At 39.2% G+C, this 22429-nt stretch overlaps 1 protein-coding gene across 3 annotated transcripts in view; it reads left to right on the top strand.

Annotated features, from left to right (window-relative positions):
* RSRC1 (arginine and serine rich coiled-coil 1) overlaps positions 1-22429 on the top strand; it is a 228639-nt gene that overhangs the window by 126434 nt on the left and 79776 nt on the right. For all 3 annotated transcript variants that reach the window (XM_063132049.1, XM_063132048.1, XM_063132050.1), the window contains exon 6: positions 3524-3575. In XM_063132049.1, the coding sequence (XP_062988119.1) occupies positions 3524-3575 (52 nt within the window). The remainder of the gene's footprint in view (positions 1-3523; positions 3576-22429) is intronic.

Raw genomic sequence — 22429 nt, 5'->3', positions numbered from 1 at the left:
CAATTCCTTCCACCATTCCTGACCATTGGCCATGCTGGAACTGATGGAACTTGAAGTCTAAAACATTTGGGGGGCATGGGATAAAATTCAATGTAAGTCCTACTTAGAGTAGAGTAATTGAAATGAATGGAAAGTCCCATTAAATTCCATTGGTCTACTCTAAGTAGGACTTACTTTGAATTTTGCCCCAGGTTTGGAAAGATTGATTAAAGATATAACAAGGTTGGTGATGAGTACTTCTGCATTAAAATAGATTCCCCCCCCCCCTGTACTTATATTCTTATAGCTGAGAAGAAATAAATTTATGCTGTTCCCTGCTGTTGTGCCCTGGTGTATTGAAGTGTCATACATTGTTTTAAATGATGTCGCAAAACAAGGCAATCATACTTTTACTTATTAACATTTCTATTCAGCATAATTAATTTCTAGTAAGTTAACAAGAAAAAACCCTAATGAATCACAGCAATCTTTAGCTTATTCTTCATAACTACTTTGCTTTGACAGTTAATACACCTAAATCTAATTGCACAATATTAATTGTAACATAAACAATTATTTGAACTCTAATACAAAGCAGATTTGTTCTTCACCTCCTTCATAAACTTGTGTGTCAGAAATTATTTATAAAGTTATCACGGCCAAACATTTTTTTCTTTTTCTGCTTTGTTTTTCAGTATTATGTGGCACATTATTTTCAACATGTGGCTTTGGAATGGTTATGTAACATTTGTTGATTTAATTGTTTAGTTTTGTTTGTAGTCTAATATCCTGTGGATAACAGATATTTTCAGAGATTGAACTTTTTAACATAAAGAAACATACATCATCCCAGAGTCTCAGGGCAGGCTAAAATGTTTGAAAAATAAAAAATGATTTTAAATACTGTCTTCTAGTAATATAATTCCATACTATATTTTCTCAGATGGATCCAGATTTAGTCGTGTGCAGATGGGCTGGTGGAAGTGACTACCCTGGCCCCTCTAACCCATGGCAGCCCCTCCAACCACCTGAAATTTTCATGATATGTAAAACCAACACGTCTTCTTGGCACATGAAAATTTCAGAAAAATTGGTCAAACTGTTTTGATTTTATAAAGATGTCCCCCACTTCGCAGTTAGAATGTCGCGACTCCGCAATTAGAATGCTGCTACTTAGCAATTACTGTTTTGCATTATGAAATGCTTCCCCCTTTTTTTTCAGATGGGGCTTAAAAAAAGAGATACTAGCGTGACTCCTTTAATTTAAATGTAGAAATTAAAATTGATAGTGTTTTGTAAATGATCGAAGATTGACAGAAATTATAATTTCTCCAGCATGACAGGATCTACACTACTCCTTTATAACAGTTTATAACAGTATTGACAACTGTTGGGGCCCAGGACACACTCCATATACCGTTTTCAAACCGCTTTCAAAGTGTTATATCCTGTTTGGTGAAGATCTGGCCCATGTTTTGGTGATGATCTGGACACTTAATTATTTCTAGTTTTCTTTAGCTGCTTTATGAATCTTAGGGTGTGAGTGTGTGAGAGAGTCTGACTGTCTGTCTAAAGGGGGATTCATTTGGATGTGTCATGCAGCATATTCAGTCTTTGCATGTCATAAGTTCAGAAAGCTGAACTTGCATAGACTTTCCACATCTGCTTGTGGAAGGCAACTATTGTAGAATGCCCAGCAGTGCATGTATTATCCTGGCTTTAGGGAAAATGTTAATGTAAGGTACTATACCTGGTTGGTTGGTTGGTTGGTATCTTTTTCTCAATGTTAATAATTCGATGCTCACATTTCAATATGTCTAGTATTGGATTGGTAAAGTATTATTTATTTAGAAAATATAAATCTTGTGACTTTGGGCTATAAGAACCCCTAAGGCAGCTTACCACATAAATTAAAACCAAATGCAATTATATACACTAATATTACATTGATATTGCCTCCCATACACAGAAACCTATATGGAGTTGATAGCTGCCTAGTGTTTTTTTAGTACTAATGTTATTACATTTCAGTAATATAAATTTAATATAAATTGCAGGTATAATGCAAAGGGTTAATCCTCCTACCAGCCACTTTAGGCTCCTGATTCATATGAGGTCCCATGGGCTTACTTTTGAGTGAAAAAGAAAAGAAACTTAGCTACATGCATTTTGACCTGCAGAAAAATTGGAATGGGTGGGGATGCACAGGTGGTGGGAGCAGAATGATCAGGGATTCACACCACCCTTCTGAAAGCAGAAATGTAACACAGGATACTGATCCTTGCTCCTGCTTTTTGTGTGTGTTCGGAAAATGAAATGGAAGGATCATATCTCACACTAGAGGTACATTCACACATTACACTGAATATACATTCACAGTCTATGTACACTCATTAAAAAGGTTGTGAGACTCTACTGTGGTTATATATACAAAATATAACAAGTTGGCCCATACGCTCATCAGCCTGGTTCAGACAACACGCTAAACCATGCTGCTTAACCACAAAATAGTTAAGGGATTCCTTTAACCATTTTGTGGTTAAGCAGCATGATTTAGCATGTTGTCTGAACCAGGCCATCGTGGTTATGTTTATTTACTGATGTTGTGATTCTAACCTGAAACCATATTGGCATAATTAATGCAATTTAATGCAAAGTTTGTTAGTGTAGTTAAAATTAGGCAGAGAAAATACAATGATAGGTATGTTTAGCACTGATGAATTGAATGCCATAAAAAAAGCATGAAATCAACATGAGGATTTTTTTTAACAGTAGAAATATTTAATTTGTGTTTGATCTGTTATAATTCTGTGTAGCTGGAGAGAATTTACATGGTTGAAAGAGCCAGTTTAGACAATCTAACCATTGGCATCCTTGCATAAAACCAGGTCATATGATCAGCATCATGCCATTGCTCATATGAACAGTTTTTTGTGCTGCTGAGGGGATTGTTTAGACCAGGGTTGGGCAACTTCAGGACATTAAGGGGGCCTTTTCACACCCACCCATCTCCCCCATGAATGGTGAAAAAAGTTTTATCTGTATTGGCTGTGGAGCAGCAAAAGATCAAAATTGGCTAATTTTTACCCTTTGGGCATTCTGTGCCTAGGACAGATGCTGTCCCCCCCCTTTTAAATAGATTTCGGGATAGCAGGCCCACGTTTGCCCACCCATTTTAGACCATCCAAACAGATGATTGGGTGTTTTTCAGTTAGCTCACAGTATGAAGGTAACTTCTGTAGCTCAGTGTATATGGAATGCTGAATTCCACTTCTGGTGGGCATCTTTAAGAAATGTTTATGATATTTCCCTCCTGCATCTCATATTTGTGAACAAATCCTTTCTTTCAGAATCTGAAAAGTTAGAATAAAAATAGTAAGAAAATTTGACCCAAGAATCAGAATACAGTATAATGCAGGCATGATCAAATCATAATAAATACCAGAGCTGGGTGCTGAGACTTATTCACCCAAATATATATTTTAATATTTAATTGACACACAAATGTATTGTTTGTTACCTATATTCTTCTTTTTTCCCCTAGTCTGCTGCCGAACAGGCCAAAGCTAGATTACAGTTGGTTCTTGAAGCTGCTGGTAAGTAAAGAAATAAAAATATGGATAAAAGAAATAAAATACTCTGGTGCTTATTTTGATCACAGCTCGACTAAGTTAGCATAGCTGCCATGTAAATATAGTTAATGGAGAAAGCAGCACAGTTGATTAATTGATAATTGCACCTCGATATGGGCCCCAATAGCTTATGTTTAAGTTTCTGTAGTTACAGTACATAAATACTATTTCCTATTTGCAACAAGACATTGGAGGGCCTCAAGACATCCCAAGATCAGTAGGAGATAAAGATATTAAAAATCCCATAATATGTTGGTCCCATTCTATGATGACCCTTCTTATTTAATTTGTATGCATGCTTTAGCTTAAAATACTGTGGGGTTTTTTTTTTTTTTGCTTCATCATACAGTCAGAACATGTTTTAATTTTCTATGTTAAGGTTTATTTTCTGTCTTGAACCTCATGGTGAAATATGCAGTATACAGTTTAGGGGATGTTGTTTTTCAAAAACCTTTTGTCCACTATCAAAACATTTTCTATTGCTGTTTCTAGCAAATGCTCATATTTTCCAGTATAGCATTTTATGTGTCATAGTTTCAATCATATGCATTGTTCTCCCATTCTTTTAATATATCACTGAAGCATATAATTATAAAGTAGATGTGACAGTGCAGATCTTGAAAAGCACAATTTGTTTATACTGCTCTGAGCTGTCATACCTCATTTTTTTATTTAACACCTAGAAAATGTATTAAAGGTACTATGAGTTTTATGTCATTGTGATCAGTTTTTGCAAAGTCTAGTTTTGCAAACGTATTTGAGGTTCTTGTGATACTTTTTAATCTAAAAAACTTGAAATTCAAGTTAAACTTTGAGATTCAGATTACTCTTGTATATTCCAATCCCATAATTCATTTTATTTATAAAATTTAAAATGACTTTGTTTAAGCCCCGTCCATCAACAGATATTCTCTGGGCAACAAACAGAGCAAAAAACAAAACAAATGCTATATTAAAATACAACATACAATAATTAAAAACAGAAAACAATAAAAAATATAGCATAAAACTTTCTTTCTAGCAGAGACAGGAGAAAAAGTTGCAGCTGATATTTAAAACATACTCTCTAAAACAGTGTGAACCCACGGTTTATTTAAAACACAGTTTGTTTAAAAGACCTGAGTAAATGGATGGTCTTCATCTGGTGCCAAAAAGACCATAAAGAAGGCACCAGGCGAGCCTTTTGGGAGAGACTTTTGTTTAAACATTGAAAAGGAAAACTGTATATTCTGGATGTGGATTCCTCTTCGGGGTTATGCTAAACAATATTTTGTAATAGCATTGGAAATTGACACTTAGCATCGTGTTCTTTATGCTTTTGTGTTTTGTGAGAAATGTAATTCTTTTTATACCTTATTCTGTATACTCCTTTTTAGACATATCATTGTGACACATTTTAAGAGCTTTATTTATGGAGTGCGAGCTTTCCTTCATAATTTTAAATACTAGAGAATTCCAGGGTTCAAATAATAAGATACTAGACGAGAGAGCCGTGTTCCAATCCATATTTTACTTTGGAAAACAGGTATTTTTTACATTTGGCAAGAACTGTCTTTAAAAATGTTACTGATGCATTTTTTCCTTTGGTAAATGTTACAGGAGTTGAGACCAGCAAAAAAAACAAAAACAAAAAAAACTCCTGAGTGTCAGGCAGCCCTTAAAGTATTCAATTTTTAATGTATAGGGCAGTGTTTTCAAGGTACATTTAAAAAGAGGTTTTGAATTGGAGTTTTGGGTGTATTTCTTTTCATGATGCATTCAGGTAAAGGTCTAAAATATTTTGAAATTATTTTAAATTCACACATCTTCAAGAAGCCTAAACAGCTAATTTGTGCTTTCACACAGATTATATTGATTATAAATTTATATTGCTTGGATATTGACTATATATTTCATGTGTTTATACAGCTAGGGCAATAACTAAAACCACATAAGTACTTTGAATGAATTCTTTAAAGAAACTAATTTTGTACTCATAAAAACTGCCACTCAGCAAGGATTATTACTATCAGCTATAAATGTATATTTGAGTGACTTTATTTACTTTATCCCTCTCAATAGTTAGATAGAAGAAAGCTACTTTAACAGAGTCTAACAATATCACAGCAACCTGCCATGTTTGAGCAGATGTTAAGCAGGCAGTAGCTGAATGTTAATTTTGAGAGGCTGGTATGTTTAAGCCTATCTGAAGTATGTTGCATGTGGGCTTTCCAGGCTTAGTTACAATGCTGTCTCTCTTGGGAGAATTTTAAAGCTAAACCTCTTTCTTTTTGTCACTCTATATGGACTCTCTCAAGTCAGTATAAAGCAGATCATCCCTAGGCTAAAGCTCTTCAGCTTTTGTTATTGGGCTCTGTAGACCTGTAATTAGGCCTCCTGGCAGGCCTTGCAGCCCTGTTAATGGTCATATGGAGTTTCTATGAGGCAGACTGGCTTTGTATAAATCCTTCGTTGGAATATGTTTATGGGTCACTTCCTACCAGGACCATGTTTTGTCCTTGTGCCCTATGGGCTGACAAGGAACAGGTTCCCTTGACCATGGACAGCTCAGTTTGCTACTCACAATCTACTCAGCTAATCCCCAGTGTAAACAGAGGATTTAGCATAGCTTCTGTCACTTACAGTTGCCAAACCACTTGGGTGTCTGTGATTTCTTTTCCAGAATTCATTATTGAATGACAGAGAACCGTAAAAGGTTTCATGCTTGTTTGTACATTAAATATATCCTGCTTCTCTCAAATACTATTAAGAAACAACATTCAAAGTACTGGGCATCTTACCTTGATAAGAGATATTGATAGTTTATAAAATTAGAAATATTAACATATTTTGAGTTATCCATGTTTTAATTCAAGTTTTAAAATGGAATTTTAAAAACGTATCTTAAATAAATGTGAACGTTTCTGAATGATTAATTTTTGCTGCTTGTATAAAAATGTAGCAAAAATCTTCTATATTGGTAAAATTCTCTTCTTCTGCTTATAAAGACAATTACAAAAGTTGATTGATGTGTGCTTTCAAAGGTCCTGAGTTGAAATGGCTGTCTGATCTGCATGTGGAATCTGCATTTCAAATCTGTTTCTAAAAGAGCGTGCAAAATACTGTATTTTAAAGACAGAAGTGTTGATAGTTTAAAGCAGACTTCAGAATAGAGATGTTAATATGACATTAGCAATATGTGGTAAAAACTGACAGAGGAATAATGAATGTTTTATATTTAATGGAGTTGTTTGACAGCTTATCTAGATGTTTGGCTGTTTAACTCATTATCCTGTGATTATATAGCCAGTTTGTTCCAGTTAATTCTGCATCACAATTTAAAATAAAAAATAAAAAACCAATTGTTCCTGTAAGTGAATTGGACAGAAAAATACAAATATATTACTGTTAGCTTCTGCAAATACAGTAGGACATTTTATGTATGGTTGCCTTATGTCTTTTATGAAATATTTCTTAAGAATGACAAATCTTTATTTGTTCAGTCTTACCTAATAAATGATCTACAATCTGTGGTTCTAAAATGGTTCATGACAGATGTGGTTGAGAAGACCACATACGTAGAATGTATGATTTTAGTCTGGTGGAACTAATAGGATCACTCATTACTTTATAGATACTTGCTTATTATTATTTTTCTTTAATGAAAATTGCTTAGTTAAATGGGGTGGTCTTTCTTCCTGGGTTCAATAGCTATGCAAAGCCATTTTTAAGGCTAGGTGGGAACATATAGGAAAATATTATTGTTTTCTTGTAGGTAGTACAAACTGAAAATGACTAATTTAAAAAGGAATGCTATGTTATAATTTAGATTTGTATAATAATTTTATTTTGAATATTGCCTCTGTTTACATTGATGTGGATGAATCTTCCTTTTTACTCTTAGTCTATCATAAGTGCTTGTACAAAGCTTACAGTAACTTATGACACATTATGGAAATAATACAAAAATAAGATGTAGCAACTGATAATACACTGGTCATGAAATACAGATGTGGCATTGTCTGTGATTTAAAGCATGGTGTGTACATCCCATACCTGCACTGGGGCTTTACAGGCCTCCCTTCTAATTTCCTCTGGAATAACATTGAAAGTTGTGGTTAGAAGTGGAAATTGACAATTGTTTCATGCATGCTCAGAACCACATTAGGCATTAGACCCTTTGAATTCCAGCCACTATCTCTACTCTACTCTAAAGTATGTGGGTATGCTCACATACCCACATACTTTAGAATCAGAAACATAGAATAGTAGAGTTGGAAGGGGCCTATCAGGCCATTGAGTCCAACCCCCTGCTCAAGGCAGGAATCCACCTTAAGGCATGCTTGACAGATGGCTGTTGAGCTGCCTCTTGAATGCCTCGAATTTCGGTAATTCTGCTTCACTATTGTCATGCAGTGGCACTGTACACATGTCACAACAGTCCATTGTCAGTTATTTAAGCCACAGTGAGGCTATGGCGTGTGCAGGGGATGTATGGCCACCATTTTGAATATGCAACCCCTATTGGGAATTGTCATGTCATGCAAACCCGTTGAGCTTGGTTTATGTGAGGGTTAAACAACCTCACCTAACCCATGCTTGCCAGGTTCATACGACATGACAACTCCCAAGCGGGGCTTGCGCTCTGGTTCCTGCAGTTCATTGTAGATTAATAACCCATGACAAAGTGCATGTGTATCATTTGGTCTCCATCAATATGTGTATTTTTCTGTTTGAAAATATATGAAGGGGACATAAAGCAATAATAAAGTGACAATATTTAATTTAATGTCTTGAAATATTTTAAACATTTCTTAGACAATTATTGAACATTGGTAATAAATCTAGATTTGTGAGCTTTAATTGGTTGAGGGTAATTTTATTTGGTGCTGAAAATGTACAATTTTGCATTTATTTTTTGAGGCCATTTTTGTTACACACTTGCTTGGAACATGTCCTTTACATGTTGGAAATATGAGCATTTAGCCCCTTCTTTCCTTAATCTTATTTATTACATTTTTACATTTTTTACATAATCTTCAGAAATATCTGGTTGATTTACCCTCTGTTAAGATGAGAACTGCCTTTTCCTGGGCGAGGTTAAATGTACTCCCCTTGGCAGACTGTATGGGGCGCCTCCAGGGTATCCCCAAGGAAGCCAGAGGTTGTCCTTGCAACCTTTTTTACTTTAGAAGACATCATTCATTTTATTTTAGAATGCCAAGGCTATTCAGACATTAGGAACATTTATATCCTTCCTTTGCTAGTTTGGATGAAGGGAAAATCAACCCCTTTTTTATTGAATGTTTTTAATAAATATGTAACTTTTAGAACTGCTAAATTTCTTGTGCTGGCCTTGCTCTTGCGCACAAAGGCTAAGGGAATGAATGAATGAATGAATGAACGAAACACATCTGTGTGGAACTTTATAATGGCTGGTTGCTAAATACAATAAACTTGACTTGGACTTGGACATGTTGAAAAACTATTTTTACTTCTTAAGGAAGTAAGTCCTTCTAAAATACAAATGAGTGGAAGCTTATTAACCTGCTGCTAGGAACGGCACCAGAAACAAGCATGGTTTACTAAATCAATAGGAGCACACTATGGGTAAAGTTAGGAACTTTGCTGTAGTAGAATTTAAGATTTCCTAGCTAGGCACTGAGCAGGTGCCTACAGTAAGGCACCTGCTCATATGTCTACAGTAAGGTCACCCAAGATTGTACCTTGATTTAACTTTGAAGTAAAGCTAAGAAGTAGTTTAGCTGGGTCACATTTGCTTATTCTCAGTTTAATGCTGTGCTCATATTTTTGTGTTGTATATTCGTGATAATTTGCTTGGAAGTTCTACCTATCTGTTACACCACTTAAGCCTTAAAATGCATCTGATCTTGTGCTACCAGGTGGTTTTATAATATTTAAGGAGTCTCCTGAGGAATAGTATAGAGATGCAAAAAAGAATAAAAGACACAGATTACAGAGTAATTACCATGATTGTAAGTAGAGGTTTTGCCTTAATTTCTGGCTTTAAAATAAGGACCCGGTTGGTGTGAAGGAAAACCAGGATTAGTGATTGACTTAATCTCTGTTTACCTATTTCTGACCTTAGTATGTGACTCATGACCCCTTGGGATGTCTGAAGGAAGGAGAGAGAGAGAACTCCTTAAGATCAGCTTGCCAGACTAATTCTTCCAGATATCTCACCAAAAGGTCTTTCAGAGGTCAACTGAGTTCCTTGAGGCTTTTCTTTTCCAAAGCCACTCCAAATGTTATGAGCTGGGTCTGGCTACTGTCCCAAAATGTAGTTGATAGTTAATAAAAGTATTCTTCTCTAAATGATAGACTTCTAATACTGAATCTGAGTGCCAGTGATGAAACAATTTTATTTCCTCAGACTTTGGATTGCATTTTGAGAAATAATCCAAATTATTTAATGCTTTAATACATTAGAGGAAAATGTTTTTTTTAAAAAAAAAACCAGAACTGAAGACTTTACATTACCTGTTGTAGGCAAGTCACGGTCTCATTTTGGTAACTGGGCTTCACATCTGGTCATTTGGGGAGAGGGAACAGGAAGTTTAGGGCTTTGCTTGCAACCTCCCACTCCATTCTCAATATGATCCTCTGGTGATACTAATTGCTGACCAGGAATTTACAACTAGTGAGCTGCTTCTACTTAGGATGGGAAGGATGTATTTTTCATTCTTAAACAGGGCTTGTACCGTATTTGGCCCCTGCTCACTGACACAACTTGGGTCATTTATGTTGCATGTCTAACGCCCCAGGTTCAATTCCAGACGTCTCTATTTAAAAGAATCAGGTAGCAAGGTGATGGAAAAACTGCTGCCTAACAACCTTGAGAGCCATTTCCCATTAGAGTAAACAATACTGGAGCACATGGATGAATGGTCTGATTCAATATAAGATTCTGCAAGACTGACTCTTCAGGAATAGTGTAAACCCATCCCCCACTGGTTGATGCCATAGTCTCTGACCTGCCTTTCAGTTAACCAAAGCCCTTTTTTTATTGGGCTGGATGAGGGCCAATAAACTGAGACTTAATCCTGGCAAGATGGAAGCCCTGTGGGTGAGTGGTTCCCGAGTCCGGGAGACAGGCTCATTGCCTGTTCTGGATGGGGTTGCTCTGCCTCTGAAAGAACAGGTTCGTAGTTTGGGGGTACTCTTAGACCCATTTCTGTTGTTGGAGGCTCAAGTAGCCGCCACAGCTCGGAGTGCCTTTTACCATCTTCGGTTGGTTCGCCAACTACGGCCTCTCCTGGACAGGGATAGCTTGACCACGGTGGTACAGGCATTGGTAACCTCAAGATTGGATTACTGCAATGCGCTCTATGTGGGGCTGCCCTTGAAGCTGCTCTGGAAGCTGGAGCTAGTGCAGAATGCTGGAGCTTGGCTGTTGTCTGGAGCTGCCCCTTTCCAGCATGTAACTCCTCTGCTGAGGGAACTGCACTGGCTGCCTATTCGCTACTGGGCCAGGTTTAAGGTTCTTGTACTTGTGTACAAAGCCCTAAACAACTGGGGACCAGGATACCTGAGAGAGCGCCTTCTCCCTTACCAACCTGCCCGGTCACTGAGGTCATCCGAGGGCCTGCTCCTGGTGGTTCCACCTAGATCCATCCTCCGATTGGAATCCACCAGGGGAAGAGCCTTCAGCGTGGTGGCGCCCCTCCTGTGGAATTCCCTGCCTCTGGGGTCAGGCAGGCACCAACCTTGTACTCCTTTCAGCGCCTCCTAAAAACATCTTTATTCCAAGAAGCCTTTCTTTAACATGCAGCCTTGGATTTCTGTGTTGTTGTTTTTTGCTTCTTTTTAAATTTTGTTTTAACTGTTTTATTCTGTATTTATTTTCATTTTACCTTGTACACCGCTCCGAAATTTTTTCAATGAGGAGCGGTATATAAATATTCTAAATAAATAAATAAATAAATACACCTAAGGATTATCTCAGGAAAATGGAGGGATTATCCCTGTCTGCTCCAGGATCCCCTGGGTGTCATTTCGATGCACAGGAACGATCCAGGGATGATCCTGGGGGAAAAGGCAGATGTAGAAATGGCCCAGGAGCACCTCAGTCTTGTCTGGATTAAGCTTCAATTTGTTTGTCTTCATCCAGTCCATTACAGACACTCGACATTGATTTAAAACTGAACAGTTCCCTTGGTTTAGTTGAAAAGGATAGAGTTGGGTGCCATCAGTAGCTGGTGGCACTAAATCCCAAAACTCTGGACGATCTCTCCCAGTGTTTTTATGTTAAATAGCATGGAGGACAAGATGGAATCCTGAGAGACATCACAGCCATGGCATCAAACAGGGTTCCCCAGGCCCACCTTCTGAAATTGCCCCTCCAGGAAAGACCAGAGCCACTTCTATTCCCATTCCAGGCAGGTGGTCCAGAAAGATGCCATGGTCTTACAAAACCATCAGGACACACTACATCTCTCTAGTTGCCAGCATAGTTTGTCCAGCAAGGCAACAAAAGTAGCATCTGTCCCATAACCAGACCTGAAGCCAGATTGGAATGGATATAGATCTTTTCCTCATCAAAAAACCTGAGAAGGCACCAGATTCTCTGGAACCTTGCCCAAGAATGGTATATTGGTGACTGGCCAGAATTACTTGATATAGTGGGATTTAGGTTTTTTTTTAAAAACCAAACAAACCAAAAACAGATCTTACCACTCTCATTTAGGCAAGATGGTCTCTCTTTTTTAGGAGGGGGTTACACACACACCCACATCTAATAGCCAACCCTCACACTATCTAAAATAGATACCTGAGATGCGGAGATTTTTAAGGCTAGTTTGGTGGAAGCAAGCAGAGAAAAAAGATTTCTACCTGGTGGCAATGGAAAAAGTCATAGGATAGGAAGGGCAAAAAGTGTGGGCACACTATTTTGCCTGTTTTCCTTTCCATTTGTGGAAGGGGGCATTGCCGGTTCGTTACATCCAGCCTAGTTAATATGCTTTGGCCACTATAGCACAGATAGGAGCATGGACCACAGCACCTGAAACGTAAGAGGACCCGAGGTGAGGTCTTCAGCAACAGTGGTTCACTCACATAAATAGTTAATCATATATTTTCTGGAGTCTTATCAAACCAATTGTGGAATCTTAAGTCTGAAATCCTAATGCTTTAACCTGACTTGTATGTGGGGGCAGTAATAAATTGTTGCCACTGTTGCTGCTGTTATTATTATTTCTTCAATTTGAGTCGATCTGTAGCTAATTTTTCAGGACGACATACATAATAAAAAGCAAATACAGCCAAACAATGATGAAAGCAATAAAAACGAAAGTATTTTTTTAAGGCAGCAACAATAATTTTAAATAATTTTAAAGAGGTAAATATTCAAGCAGCTAAAAGATGGAAAAATACTTTAAAATGCAACATTATACATAATACTAAAATTAACACAAGCAACAGTTAAAATTCTTCTAAAAGGAATGGGAGAATAAAGGCCTGGTGCCAAAAATTCAAGAATGTAGGCAGCTGGTGGACCTCTCTAGGGAGGATTTTCCACAATTTGGGGGCCACCACAAAAAAGGCCTGCTCATGAGTAGCCAGCCACCCAAACTCTGTATGTGTCAAAACTCGGAGCGGGGCTTTGGATGATTACATCAAGACATGGGCTGGAAGCTATGGGAAGAGGTGATACTTTAGATACTGTGGTCACAAGCTGTAAAGGGTTTTATAGGTTAACACAAGCACCTTGAATTAGGCCTGGAAACGAAGCCTGGGAAGATGGTACAATATTGGCACAATATGATTATAAAGCTGAGCTCCAGTCAGTACCCTAGCAGTGATATTTGGTGCTAACAGATGTTTCCAGACCATCTTCAAGGGAAGCCCAACATACAGTGCATTGCAGTAATCTAACTCAGAGGTCACCATGATATGGATCATTGAAGCTAGGCTGTCTCTATCTAGGTAGGGTCATAGCTGGTATACCAACCTAAACCCTATAATAGAGAAGTCACTTGTACTTCTAGTGCCAAGGTTGAATCTATGGGCACCTCCAAGCTACGAACTTGATTCTGTAAGAGGAGTGCATTCCCTTCCATAATAGGTTGAACATCATTCATCCAGACAGTTGAACTACACACCAACAATAACTTCATCTTGTTTGGATTGAGCTCATGCAGTCTATTACCATGAACAGGTACTGAATAAGCACTTCCAGTGTCTTCGCTGGAACCGATGATAAAGATAGAGCTGTGTGTCCGTACTGATAACACTATACTCCAAATCTCTGAATGACCTCACTCAGCAATTTCATATAGATGTTAACTAGCATAGGGGGAAATATGGAACCTATCAGGATCCCAAAGCATAAATGGTTGAAGTTGAGCAGAGGTTCCCCAACACCATCTTCTGGAAATGACCATCCAAGTATCAGTGAAACCACCCCAAAGCTGTACTTCACACACCCAACTCAGACAGCCTCTCCAGAAGGATATCATGGTCATAGCATGGAAAGCTGCTGAGAGTTCCAAGAGGATCAGCAGGGTCCACTCCCCCTATTTCCCACCAAAGGTCATCCTACAAGGTCATCCTTCAATTGCAACCAATTGAAACAGATCTAGAAAATCATCCAAGTGTAGCTGGATCTGATCTGCCACCACCCATTCAAGCACATTTCCCTTTAAGGGGAAGTTAGCCCTAACCTATAAATATGCTGATTGTCTGTTTTAAAGCCCCCCCCCCCCCCCGTAAGTGTTCTCACTTCCTCCTCCTTTAAGGAAACTGGGACCGCTCCCTCATGTAAGGAAGAGGGAGTTATTCAATTTTTAGTATATATATCTTAAACATTTCTTTCCCATATAGTAGTGGTTGCGCAAAGCAGGCAGACATGGTTACTTAAAAGAGTGTTATTGCAAGTGTTTTATAATATGTTTTTTTTTCAACTGTGTTTCAGAATTAGCCGTGAACATTTCAAGATTGCTGTTTTTGTGGCAATTTTTCCATACTAGCTCCAAGTAAAAGTACCTCATGCTTACATTATAACTAGCAGGATTTTTTGCTAATGTAGCATATGGTATAAATGATTCTGATGCAAATGTGTGCTAATTAGGTGCAGCTGAATCTTGCATGCTTGCCATTGATCTCAAGTCAAAGACAAATTTGTGTTTACCTTAAGTTATTTATATCTATTTATATTTAGTAAATGTTGCCAAGAAAATTTTATATATATATATATATATATATATATATATATATATATGTGTGTGTGTGTGTGTGTGTGTGTGTGTATATGTTGCTGAGTGCAGTAGTTAGGATGTTGATTATTAAAAATACTTTTTTTAAAAAAAGAAAATTGCTATTCTGTCGAAAATATCTTTGCTTTGCTTCAAATTTAATACAATTTGTTCTATCATTTCTCTGTACAGGTGTCTACTAGGTCTGTAGTGATTAAAAGAGTTCAATTCTAAACATGATTCTTCAGAAGCAAGTCACACTAAATTCAGTGGGCCTACTTGAATTTTAACTGTGCATATGATTGTAACCTTAGGCGGAATGTGCTCCCCTAACACATACAATTATTAATGTTCTCTATAAATTCCTGGATGCTTATCACCCTTCACTATTGACATTCACAATAAATGGTAGTGGAGATGTTTAAGCTGCAAATTTTGCATGGGCAGAATCCAGTGCTGCCCATCTGTTAGCAGACCTGTCTGTTGATTCTGGCCCACACATGGGCAACCCTACAAGTTGCATTCTGCAATCGGCACCTACCGCTTGTGGAATGATGATTTAGTGCTTTGGCAGGCAATCCCCGAAGCAAGCAGAAACACTTGTCAGTGGAGCTCCTTTATGTGAGCTCTGCCAACCTGCCCTCTTCCAGAAACAAAGTTCTTCGTTGTGGTCTCTGTGCATCACACATATGGGCTTCCATGCCTGTGTGGAGCATGTTCGGAAATTTCTATTGCTGAGGAAAACATTTTGGGGTGAGAAGCCCTCCCCCACCGTTGTACTGCACATGCCTGGCAGGTTCCCGCCCAGCTCCTCAGTTCCTTTTTGACCGCCATCACAGTTACCTCGTTGGAAACTTCGTTGGTATCTAACCTGTTTTTTGCTGAGGGTTGTTTGGCTTCTTGATTCTTCTTTTTTCTCTACTGTTCCATTCTCGTTGTTGTCCTTAAAAAATAAAAGAAATAAAAATTACAAAGTTTTTTCAATTTACTGTTCATGCTTTTTGGAGCGCATGGCCTTGAAGGCCCCAGTCACCAAGTGTATCCAGTGTGGCAGTAAATTGCCCCCCTCAGATGGTCACACTCTGTGCCTTCTGTGCCTCAGAAAGATGCACATCATAGAGACCTGCAAGTTCTGCATGTCCTTCTCTAAGCAAGCACGAAATAATAGGGCAGAACGGCTAAAAGCTATACTTTGGCAATGTGCTTTACAAACCATCAACTCTCAAAAGGCAATAGAAACTCCTGCAACCCCAGGCCCCTCTTCAGAGGTGCCTTGACACAATTGGCAGCAAAGAAGATTGCGTAAAAGGCAAAGAAACCCAAGACGCTGTCTGGGCTCCCGCCAAAGAAAAAGAAAGTAAAGGCCCCACAAGGACTAACAAAGCAACCCATGTTGCCTCTGGCTCCTATTCTCTTATACCCTCTAATTAGAGTAATTGTGGTATCTCCACCACCACCTCTGGTAATCAAATCGATTTCCACTGCGTGGGAAGGAGAGATCAGAGATTACTCAAGTTTTGATTCCTGCTATAAGGGACCGATCTAGAGTTGCTATGGCCCCACCCTTAGATAAGGGCAGAGTACAGCCACCTCGATACTGATGCTCCCCTTCAATGGACAGGCACACGAGACCACGAGACTAAGCGCCATCACGTTCTCATAGCAAAGACTGAGAGCCGGATCGGTATTACCATAGAGCAGTGGTTCCCAATTGTTGTTGTTGTTTATTCGTTCAGTCGTTTCCGACTCTTCGTGACTTCATGGACCAGCCCACGCCAGAGCTTTCTGTTGGCTGTCACCACCCCCAGCTTCCCCAAGGTCAAGTCTGTCACCTCCAGAATATCATCCATCCATCTTGCCCTTGGTCGGCCCCTCTTCCTTTTGCCTTCCACTTTCCCTAGCATCAGCCTCTTCTCCAGGGTATCCTGTCTTCTCATTATGTGGCCAAAGTACTTCAGTTTTGCCTTTAATACCATTCCCTCAAGTGAGCAGTCTGGCTTTATTTCCTGGAGTATGGACTGGTTTGATCTTCTTGCAGTCCAAGGCACTCTCAGAATTTTCCTCCAACACCACAGTTCAAAAGCATCTATCTTCCTTCGCTCAGCTTTCCTTATGGTCCAGCTCTCGCAGCCATAGGTTACTATGGGGAATACCATTGCTTTAACTATGCGGACCTTTGTTGTCCGTGTGGTGTCTCTGCTCTTAACTATTTTATCAAGATTTGTCATTGCTCTCCTAAGAAGTAAACGTCTTCTGATTTCCTGGCTGCAGTCAGCGTCTGCAGTAATCTTTGCACCCAGAAATACAAAGTCTGTCACTGCCTCCACGTTTTCTCCCTCTATTTGCCAGTTACCATTAAGCTGGTTGCCATAATCTTGGTTTTTTTGAGGTTTAACTGAATTAGTTAACTGAATTAACTAAATTGAGGTTCCCAATTAGCTAAGTACTAATTTAGTATGTACTAAGTACTTGTTTTTCAAATGCCAAGCCATGGACCCCTTACTTTTGAAAAATTTGTTATCTCTACGGTAGTTACCTGTGCGAAGCAATTTTTTGGAGAAAATAAGGGGTAGCCCCTAATAAGCAAAGGATTTTAGGTATACTAAAAAAACAGACTATAAAATTTGTGATATTACCACGCAAAAATGACAAGGATTTACTAAGGAATATAAAGACGAATTTAATTTTACTAACGTCTAGTTTACAATTGAACAAATTATGACTTGTTTAGCAGCTACTAAACCTAAATGTGATGGGAGAAATCATGCCTCTTTTTGTCTCGAACAATCCCTTCCACATCCGGTTCAATATTTCCTACTTTTAATCTCAAATCTGGATCAACATCGAGATGATTTCTATGTTTGTTCTTCATATAACAAAATGTCGAAAATGTTTGTTCACAAAGATATGTGGAACAAAAGGGAACTAGATGCTTCAAAGCTTTTTCACCTAACTTTTTATAATCAGGAAAAACCTTCACCCAGAATTGGTCCAGTCAATATTCTTTGAAAAATGATTTCAATGAACCATCACAAGTCACGTCAACAAGTTCATCTTGCTCTTCCACAGATAGAGTTGTTAGTTGTACATCACCATATTCAAAAGGATTCCTTATCCATGAGTTTTCAGGATTAGGTGCAGGGAAATAATCTCTGAAGCTAGTTGCTAAATCACGCAGGTGCTCAGTGATGTTATATTTTACTTTTGGTAGGAATTAGTAGTCAGTGGGCTCCAGAAATGAATGGTGAATATGTGAATGGTGCCACGGACCCCCTGGGTGGGTTACGCGGACCCCCTGGGGTCCACGGACCACCAATTGGGAACCACTGCCATAGAGGACAGTGCAATTGATCCTGATCCCTACATCATGACTGGGATTGGTTCTCAGACTGGTCAGTGCCACCTCCGTTGCAATGCCATTATGAAAACTGGCTGAGACATCAGGATTGAGAGTACTACTTTGACAGAACTCGATATTCCGAGAGTCTATCTGCTCGATATCGAGCCAATGCTACAGAATCTCAAAAAAGGCCAGATGTCTTTTTTGCCTCCCGTGCTGGTACCAAACAGACTATTCTCAGTAAGTAGAGATAGCCGAAGACCAACTCTGCCACCTCAGACACTGGAAGCTCCACAGATTGACCCACAGTTACCTCCTCCACCACCGTGGGTGTTCAAGAGACAGCCTCCTCAAAGTCAGCCCATCGCCACAGCGTGTGACTCACTCAATTTGACTCACTCAACAATTATGAGTCAAATTCTTTGTCATATTCATCCGCACCCCCTTCAATTTCTTCCCCAGATGATATTGTGGGCCGCAAGGGTAGAGCATCACCTTCCGAAGAGTTGGGTTTTTTCTCGGATCAAGTGCTCTGTATGGCTCAGAGTTTAGGTGTGGAGGCGCAACAACAGGTTGAACATATCAAGACCCTGTATGATGCTATTTACACGGACTCAGCAATACTGCTGGCAGTCCCTTTTTTATCTGCACAACTACAGACAGTACGGCAATCCCAGGATGCACCTTGTTCAATGGCCCAGACTTCTAAACATCTAGAATAAGATGCCAACTTCCTGTTCTCACACCCACGGCCTAACTCCATCATTGTTGAATAGGAGCGCGTCTAGATGCACACTTGGGACACACATAACTTCTCAAGGACTGAATGGATCGCCTTGTGGATCTAGCCATTGCTCCATACAGCAACAGACATACAACAGTGCTCACAATACAGCAGCTCCTAGGATATATGGCAGCTACTGTTACTGTAGTAGAATGGGCCAGACTGAAAATAAGACGTATTCAAGCCTGGCTCGTCAATGTGTATGACTTTGACATGGACGGCCGCCGATGCCAACTCTCGATACCGACCGACACTGCAGACTCACTTCTCTGGTGGATGAACAGGAACAACCTTTCTCATGGGGTCCTGTTTGTTCAGCCCCACTCACTCCAGAGTAGTGACAATGGATGCATCATTGCAAGGATGGGGAGCACATTGTGGCTCCTCCCAAATCCAAGGACGTTGGTCGAACCGTAAGAGCTTGATGCACATAAATGCCTTGGAGCTTCTGGCACTATGGAAAGCAATTATTGTGTTCAAGACAGACATTCAAAACAGACAAATACAAATTCTCACAGACAACATGTTGGTCTTGTGGCGTTTGAATAAGCAAGGGGAAACTCATTTCCCCTTGTTGGTGGGCTTGACACTAAAAATCTTTGAATGGGCGATTCCCAGGGTCATTCATTTCTTGGCATTACACATCGCAGGAATGACCAACACTTTGGCGGATATGCTGCACAGGTCAACAAACCATTACCACGACTAGGAACTGTCACCACTCGTTCTGAAGCACCTATTTTTGATTTGGGGCACCCCAACAGTGGACTTATTCACTACTGAGAACAACCGGGAGTGCCAACCCTTCTGCTCCAGGAGGAGGGACTGGCTCACTGGGAGACGCATTCTCAATAGATTGCTTGGGAGCAATGTGCTATCTCTTTCCACCTTTTCCTCTACTGACAAGGACTATATTGAAGATCAGGGTTGTTCACACAGGCTGCATATTGATTACCCCATGGTGGCCGAGACAGCCATAGTTTCCCACACTTCTCCACCTAGAGAGATACTGCTTCTGGTGGTTACCAGCATAGCCTGATCTAATCTCGGGGAACAACGGTCTCCTACACCATCCCGACATACAGACATTGAAACTCAAAGCCCGGAGAATACACTAACACCAACACTCCCTCTTATTCCGGAAGAGGTGCAGGCGGTATTGGATGCAGCATGTAAACTGACCACAAAGAAATCTTATTCAGCTAATGGACCGCATTCAAGGCTTTTGCAATATCAGATGACTTTGACTCAGTTTTCTGATCTGTTACAGACGTTCTCCGCTTCCTTACTCACTTTTTCACAAAGGACTTAAATACGCTTCAATATGGGATTACCTAGCCGCTATCTCAAACTCCCATATCCTGGTGTTGGGTTTCGCAGTTTTCACACACCCTACCACTTGTTCCTTTTTCCAAGGATTAAAGAATCTAGCCTCCCCTCAATGGGTCCTGATTCCAACCTGGGATTTGCCATTGGTTTTGAAATCCTTCAGCTAAGTCTTTTGAACCAATCCCTACATGTGATTTACAGTACCTGTAATGGAAGACAGCTTTCCTCGTTGCAATCACATCAGCACATAGAGTTGGTGAACTTGTAGCCTTACGGATAGATCTACCTTATCTTATATTCCATAAAGACAACGTCTTGCTTCGCCCTCGCATAACTTTCCTCCTGAAGGTAGTATCCAATTTTCATATGAATTAGCCTATTTCACTGCCTGCTTTCTTTCCCAAACCACAATCAGATTTGGAGAAACAACTCTGCGTACATTGGATGTCAGAAGGACCCTAGCCTTTTATAGGTCTCGAACTGAACCTTTCAGAAAGACTCAATTATTTTTTTTACCTGTTATGGAGAACCAAAAAGGCACTCACTGTGTCATCCCGACATTTGGCTGCATGGATACAACAAACTATTAAGCTAGTGTATGAACTTTCTAAAGTACAACAACCACTGAATGTTCGGGCACATTCAACACATGGAATAGCAACATCAGTTTCTTTCACAAGGGGAGTTTCACTGTCAGATTTATGCAAGGCTGCCACATAAACTTCTCCGTCAACTTTCATATGGCATTATAAGTTGGACGTCTATGCTCGATTTACTTCCCACTTTGGATGAGCAGTTGTCTCATTGGTTCTTCATTAGGACACCTTACCCACCTCCAGTAAGTGAGCTTCTTAATTGCCCATAAGTGTGATGCACAGAGACTACGACGAAGAAAGACAGATTGTTTACCTGTAACTGTAGTTCTTCGCGTGGTAATCTGTGCATTTACACAACTCCACCCCCACCGTCCCCACTTCAGTGTCAATATCAACGATGTTGGCACAGGTGGAGAGCTTACCCTCAGGTTTGAGATCAAATATGGTCTCAAGGAACTGAGGAGCTGGGTGGTAACCTGCCAGGCATGCACAGTACAATGGTGGGGGAGGGGTTCCTGCACCCCTCTCCCAAATTTCCTCAGCTAGAGAAGTTTCTGAATGAGCTCCATGCAGGCAATGAAGCCCATATGTGTGAATGCACAGATGACCGCTCAAAGAACTACAGTTATAGGTAAGCATCCTGTCTGTCTTCTGCAAAATCAAACTAAATTAGAGCATTTGTTTAACTCTTTGTTGAAATAATTGAGACTTAAATATGCTTCACTCTGGCTGCAGTATGCTTATTGTTTTGAAAGAACAATTGGTAATACTGTTTTATTGTTTCCAATGGCAATAATTTATTTGTCGTTATCACTCTAATTGTATGATGCCGAAATAATTTGTTCTTAATTCTTGTCATCACTTTGTATCTCTTCAGCTGTAAAAATGATCATATCTTTATCATGCAGGTATTGCTATCTGTCAAAGCAATTAATTACCAGATAAATATCGTTGTGTCTAGTTTGCAATCATGTGTGGAAAAATTGAAATACTTATTGGTTGACTCTTGGATGTATTTTCCATGTTGGCAGTAAGTAGCTATCCCATTTTAAATGCTGCTCCAGCACTTTCTTGTATTGTAGTGGGGAGGTCATTTGGAATATGAAGATCTCATTTTCTTAAATCATTTTTGTTGTCATCTTGTGTTGTATACATTTTGCAAAATGTAAATTTTGCTGTACGTTGAAACCTCTTTTCATTCACATTCTGTACTTTTTGCCTTACCATACACATTGTACAGACAAGTGAATAGAGTATTTGTGTCTCCAAGCTCAGACAATGTCAAAAGAAACCTTCTTTCCTTCAGTATTATTGTATAGGTTTTAACTGTCCCCTTTCTTATTAGAAAAATGTATAATTGCATCCAATGAAAGAATAGAAAGCAGAGAGAGTAGAGACTAAAGAATGTATTTTAGTGCCTATTATTATTATTATTATTATTATTTATTTATTTATTTATTTATTTATATAGCACCATCAATGTACATGGTGCTGTACAGAGTAAAACAGTAAATAGCAAGACTCTGCCGCATAGGCTTACAATCTAATAAAATCATAGTAAAACAATAAGGAGGGGA

The sequence above is a fragment of the Elgaria multicarinata genome, chromosome 8, assembly GCF_023053635.1.
Source record: "Elgaria multicarinata webbii isolate HBS135686 ecotype San Diego chromosome 8, rElgMul1.1.pri, whole genome shotgun sequence".
Lineage (NCBI taxonomy): Eukaryota > Metazoa > Chordata > Lepidosauria > Squamata > Anguidae > Elgaria > Elgaria multicarinata.
Note: the sequence above shows the minus strand (reverse complement) of the source record. Positions and strands in the feature narration are given on the sequence as shown.